This window comes from Setaria viridis, chromosome 2, assembly GCF_005286985.2.
Source record: "Setaria viridis chromosome 2, Setaria_viridis_v4.0, whole genome shotgun sequence".
Lineage (NCBI taxonomy): Eukaryota > Viridiplantae > Streptophyta > Magnoliopsida > Poales > Poaceae > Setaria > Setaria viridis.
Genome location: NC_048264.2, coordinates 23,021,864 through 23,027,868, shown reverse-complemented (window position 1 = coordinate 23,027,868; position 6,005 = coordinate 23,021,864). Strand labels below are relative to the sequence as shown.

At 40.4% G+C, this 6,005-nt stretch overlaps 1 protein-coding gene across 1 annotated transcript; it reads left to right on the top strand.

Moving 5' to 3' along the window:
• The first annotated feature begins 2,242 nt into the window (after positions 1-2,242).
• LOC117843546 (alpha-galactosidase) lies at positions 2,243-5,739 on the top strand. The gene is made up of 15 exons (XM_034724173.2): positions 2,243-3,052; positions 3,142-3,200; positions 3,284-3,340; positions 3,446-3,480; positions 3,630-3,733; positions 3,895-3,970; positions 4,075-4,133; positions 4,217-4,282; positions 4,365-4,445; positions 4,604-4,668; positions 4,752-4,834; positions 4,949-5,039; positions 5,129-5,178; positions 5,274-5,414; positions 5,514-5,739. The coding sequence occupies exons 1-15, from the start codon at positions 2,835-2,837 to the stop codon at positions 5,598-5,600; spliced, it is 1,272 nt and encodes a 423-aa protein (XP_034580064.1). The 5' UTR covers positions 2,243-2,834; the 3' UTR covers positions 5,601-5,739.
• The last annotated feature ends 266 nt before the right edge of the window (positions 5,740-6,005 follow it).

Sequence of the window (6,005 nt, the reverse complement as noted above, 5' to 3'; positions counted from 1 at the left end):
AGAGGAAAGGTCAAATCGACGGACTTGAGGCGGATTTTATAAACGTCCCATCGTTGCATCTTGGCTGTCCAATTAATTGGCTGTTTTCGCTCCCACTCGCTAAAGTTTAGCACGTGTCACATCGAATATTTGATACTAATTAGAAATATTAAATATAAACTAATTATAAAATTAATTGCATAGATGGAGTCTAATTCGCGAGATGAATCTATTAAGCCTAATTAGTCCATAATTTGACAATATGGTGCTACAGTAACCATTGCTAACGATGGATTAATTAGACTTAATAGATTCGTGTCGCGAATTAGTCAAGCGGTTATGCAATTAGTTTTTATAATTAGCTCATGTTTAATCTTTCTAATTAGCATCTGAACATCCGATGTGACACGGTTAATGTTTAGCACTGGTATCACCCTTAAGTCATATCCTATTTACTGTCTACCATTCTTTCGTCCCTATGGTTCTCGCTCAAGCCTTTCGTTTGAAATTAGTAGGCATACAACGATTTTTATAGGTCAAATTTATATTTAAACGAATTCATATGGATAGGTTTACTATCTTTCAGTGGGATACTACTCCATCATAAATTATACACGTTATTTTGGATTTTAAGATTTATAAATTTTACTATACATATAAATATAGCAAATATCTAGATATATAATAAAATTTTTATAGATTTAGAAAAGTTAAAATGACTTGTAATTTGAAAAAAAATGGAGTAGCAATTGAATACAAATTGGTAGAGAAATTGATGGTTAAAATATACCGCTGAAGCTTTCTAAAATTACAACACACCTATTTAAAAATGAAACGAGGAGTAAAATGTATAATTTTGATAATATGATAATGCTCTACCATGCTTATCCGCCACCCCAGAACAAGGAGAGAGTAATATGGTGACAAACGCTAATAGCGGAAGCCAAGAGAATGTTAAGTCTCATATAGATATTTTAGTACTTATGTGAAAATGATATTAAATGCTTCGAGTAATCATTACTCAGGAGTGGAGTGGGAGGAAGAGAATCCTACTGACTTGCTTCCACTGGAAAGTATATTAAAAAAAATAATAAAAAAAGCAAAATTGATTTGAGCAACTGAAGCAAGGTCTCTACTAAAAATTAGAAGTCTCTGGAAAAAATCCACTCCACCTGAACTCTTACTCTGATGAGGTATCTACTTTTCCCTTTCAAACCCTTCTCCAATGAGTAAGATCACTACTTGGAGGTTATTGTTTGTTGTTTCCGTGCCAGCCAGAGCAACGGGTATATTTGCAATGGCGTACACTGCAAGGGACTCGCCGGCACGCTCCTATTGGCTGTGGCAAATACTTAGGCCTAGAGGTGTCGGTGTGCAGATCTGCAGCGGGCGGCGGGAATGGAGCATCCTAAGAGCGAAGGGAGGAGTAAGAGCTAACGGTCAGGTCAGTCCCCTGTTTTGTACCGCTACTTTCTCCTTTTGTCAGAGGGAAGAGGATTTCTGGAATTTGTTTTGGTGTACTCTACCTTTAGATTTTGTAGAAGTTTGTTTCTTGTATAGTAGTTTGTTTCGTCTACAATGGTTTGATAATTTTAAAGAATCACTTTGTTTCGGTTCAAGATTTTCTTTCCATTATGCATTTAAAAGCTCTGTATCATTCTTATACTTGAACTCAATTTATAAAAGCTAACTGTTGTACCTTAATTTATATAAAATTTGTGATGTTTGTATTATCTTTGCTCAGCTTCATGCGAGACTTCATGCGAGACTTGTGGTGTACTATTTCGATCGAGATATTCAGTAGTTGAATCAGGATTTATCCAACAGACTGTCAGATTATGCCGTTTTAAGTACGCATTGACCGAATTAACCATTAATTAAGAGGATGGTTTGCACACTTAAGTCGGTTTAATTTGGACGGTTGTACCACAATTACTTGGGAATTCAGAGCTGCCAAGGAAAATTATGTATTTAGCACTTAGGAAATTTTGCCAATGCCATAGGTTACTTGGAGGCCGCACCGTCAAGGAAGTGATCCTTGGACCTTGGCCGCCAGTAGCTAAGGTAATTCAATTTCTTTGGCACTCTATTTTTTGTGAATTGTGCTTGGCGGCCGGTTAAGGATTTGCTAGACGGTTCTTAGCCACTAAAGCAATTTCGGATTCTGGTTGTGATTTGAGAAAATTTACAGAATAGTCATGATCCAATTGTTAAAATAAAGTTGAAAGGTACAAGTTACGAGGAGGTTCAGAACTTAAAATTTGTTAACCAGGTAATTTTTGTGCGTCGAGAACCAATCTGCCGGACAATGCATGGCTTGGTTGGTCAAAATGATAGGCCCGTTGGCCATAAACTCCCCCACACGGTTTCCTCTCAGCATGCAGCTCGAAATGGAGATAGATATTAATTTGTTTTTTCTCCACGCGCATGAAAACTCATCATGCATGTAATCTGCAATTAATTCTTGATGCATGCAATCTTGAGGGTTTTCGAATCTCCTGTCCTTGCTGCGTTAAGCACCGAAATGAAGTGCCCCTAAAATTTGAAATCTCTCAAGTTTCACGCGTTCATATTCGCACGCGGAAATTTGAAATCTCTCAAGTTTGATAGCATCCTTTCATACTTGCTCATACGTAGCAAAAATACCAAGTGTGAGAGCAAAACTTTACACAGCAAAATAGCACAGCCAATGCTTACTTGTGACGCGGCTGTCATCAACCTGGAAAAGGTTATAATTATTGCCAGCCATTTAATTTTAAAGCTGCACAAAGGTTTAATAACAGGATCTGGATTTATACGCTAAGCAATTAATCCGTGGGAATCTAAGCTCGTGAAAATCTCTCGTCCTTATTTGTATGGACCTGGAAATTAGGATCGTCAACCTTGCTGCATTGAGGCACCTACCCTGCACACCTCTTTGCATTGTCATGGAAGCCAAGGCCCTCCTGTGTTGTGCTTTCTTCTTCCTCCGGCTGTGGACGCCGGCGGCGGCAATCAGGTCGGGGTGGTCGCCGGAAGTGGTGGAGAAGAGAGCAACCCTCCAGAATGGCCTAGGCCGGACACCGCAAATGGGGTATCTGAGATTTGGCTTACTTCCTAGTTGCAGTGTTTTTGCAAAAAAATGCATCTCTTAAGTCTTAACTGATTGTACGACAATTTCAGGTGGAATAGTTGGAATCACTTCGCCTGCAACATAAACGAACAGACAATCCGACAAGTTGGTAAGGCTAAAATTCCTCCGGTCTTGAAATCGGGTCCAGTTGGGCCACGAAATGCTGAAAAAAGTCACGATTTGCATGTGCAGCTGATGCGATGGTGAACACCGGCCTTGCAAAGCTTGGCTATGAGTATATCAACATAGGTATGTCTCGAGATTTCTTGCCGTGTTCCTTCCTCCTCGTTTTCTTTAAAATTTGGCTGTTGTTCAGTTGAGACAAAGGGGACCTGAACATTTGTGATTCTGCAGATGATTGTTGGGCAGCCCATGACAGGGACTCCCAGGTGTGTACTCATATGGAATTGTACATGTTGAATAGATTCTTTTTTTAAAAAAAAGTTCAATTTTTTTATGCTCAGAAAGGTTAACATGACATTTCCGAAATGGATAGAATGTTTGGTCAGGAAAATTAACAAGTTTCTTTCTTCTACAGGGTAATCTAGTACCAAATCCATCAACATTCCCATCTGGAATGAAGGCCCTCTCCGACTATGTGCATGGAAAAGGGCTCAAGCTCGGAATCTACAGTGATGCAGGGTATGCACAGTTGACAAAAGAAAAACCACAAAGTCACAGGAAAAAATATTCAGGAAATGTGGCTGGCAGATACAGAAACTCAATGACAAAATTCATTCATTTTCAGTCCAGGTTTTAAGTTGTGGTTCTCTCTCCAATCACACTAACCGTTCTCCTTTCAGTCCAGAAACTTGCAGCCAACAGATGCCAGGTTCACTTGGACACGAAGAGCAAGACGCAAAAACCTTCGCATCTTGGGTAAATTTTGTGTCATTTAGTTCAGAGCTTTTAAACATGTGAAATAATGTCTTTCTTAATTTCTTGCTTGAACTGAATTTCCCTTTATTTTTAAAATTTCAAAGGGAATTGACTACTTGAAGTATGACAACTGCAACGACCAGGGATTGAGCCCACAACCAAGGTGCACATAGATATCACTAGATTATAACAGCTCCTTTTCATGCTATTTTAAGAGACTAAAACCTGGCTTGCAACAAAATCCAGATTTAGCAGCATGAACACAGCGCTTCTGAATTCTGGGAGGAATATTTTCTTCTCCATTTGTGAATGGTAACTGTTTGCCTTTTTCTTTTATCATGATCGAATTTTGTGTACTTGTACTGTTTTTTTACCAAAAAAAATCGTTGTGCAGGGGTATAGATAGACCAGCAACATGGGCAGGTGTAGGAAACAGTTGGAGAACTGCTGGTGACATCAAGGACGAATGGGGAAGGTGACCAACTGTGCTGACAAAAATATGCCAGTTTTCTTTGGTGAAGTTTGCAAGGAACTTTTAGCCACGTATCTGAGACATTAGGCCAGATTTAGCATTTGGCATCCTGAAATGTCTTCTCAATGTCTGATGCATCTTGTTACCCTGCAATGTTTCAGCATGACGAGCAATGCCGACAGCAATGACGTGTGGGCACCATTTGCTGGGCCTGGTGGATGGAATGGTCACTTCTTCAGGCCTGTAGAAACCTTGAGCATGTATGGGTTTCTCTTGATTGCTGAATGGGGCTGCTATTTCTGTTTTCAGATCCAGACATGCTGGAAGTCGGGAATGGGGGAATGACAACGGAGGAATACCGCTCCCATTTCAGCATCTGGGCTCTAGCCAAGGTAATGCGATGCATTCATCTGCAAAGCTGTGTCGGAGATGAAGCATTCGACACAAATGTGTATGCTGTATTCATCTCCATTTAGGAAGACCATGGTGCCTGATTTGATGTGCAGGCACCTCTCTTGACCGGCTGCGACATACGCTCGATGAGCAAGGAAACCATGGAAATTCTCAGCAATCGAAATGTCATGGCAGTCAACCAAGGTTAGTAAAACACAACGAACAGTCCTCTGTTTCTCTGATCCAATAATTAGACATGATACAGTACTAAGCTTGAAATGATTCCTGAGCAGACGCGCTTGGGGTGCAAGGGCACAAAGTGCAAAAAGATGGAGACCAAGAAGTAAGTTCGATAGCAGCAGAACCTGTGCTTGGCAGAATGTCACAAGTAGCAAATTAAACTGCTATACAGATTGTAATCCATGATCTTGTCATTAGGTCTGGGCTGGTCCAGTAAGTGGAGGAAGAGTTGCAGTTGTTCTATGGAACAGAGGGCCTGCTGAAGCATCCATCACAGCCAGCTGGAGCAGCATTGGCCTTCGTGCATCGGCTGTCGTCGATGCTCATGATCTGTGGACAGTAATCATGCATTTTCTCATGATTTTCCTACCATTCTGAAATGCAAAGTGAACTTTTTTCTCATGCTTTTGTTGTGTGTGATTTTGCTTTTGTTTGCAGGATGCAGTTACATCATCGGTGCAAGGACAGCTGAAGGCGACAGTAGGCACTCATGCTTGCAGGATGTATGTGTTGACCCCAAAGTAGTGTGGATTCTCAGTGCTGCATGTACCAATCAAAATTATATATATATGTCCCAGTACCAAAGGATTACTACAAGACATTCATGAAAGACTGTCATATAACTGTTACATTGTTTCCTGAACCAAACAAAGTTACCAAGTTAGCATATTGTGCCATCTAATTGCTTGCTTCCTGATTTTATCAAGTTGGAGCTTCGCCTCTGCTCTGGTAAAAAAAAAAGACAGAAAACGAAAAAAAAAACAGATAAAACTGCTCCCATCTCATCTCCGCTCGACTTGCATTCCTTCTTCGACAATGCTTGTTCGTCCATGTGCCTCAAGACGTCCTCCCTTAGTCCCCTTCCTACACCAATATCATCTGGCCAGAATGTCAGCACCTGTACTTGTCATGTGCTGCTTTCTTCATCCA

Coding starts and splice junctions, on each gene's coding strand:
- LOC117843546 (XM_034724173.2), top strand. CDS start 2,835: ATGGACCTGGAAATTAGGATCGTCAACCTTGCTGCATTGAGGCACCTA. Junction 4,835..4,948: donor GCATCTGGGCTCTAGCCAAG/GTAATGCGATGC, acceptor TTTGATGTGCAG/GCACCTCTCTTGACCGGCTG. Junction 5,415..5,513: donor ATGCTCATGATCTGTGGACA/GTAATCATGCAT, acceptor TTTTGTTTGCAG/GATGCAGTTACATCATCGGT.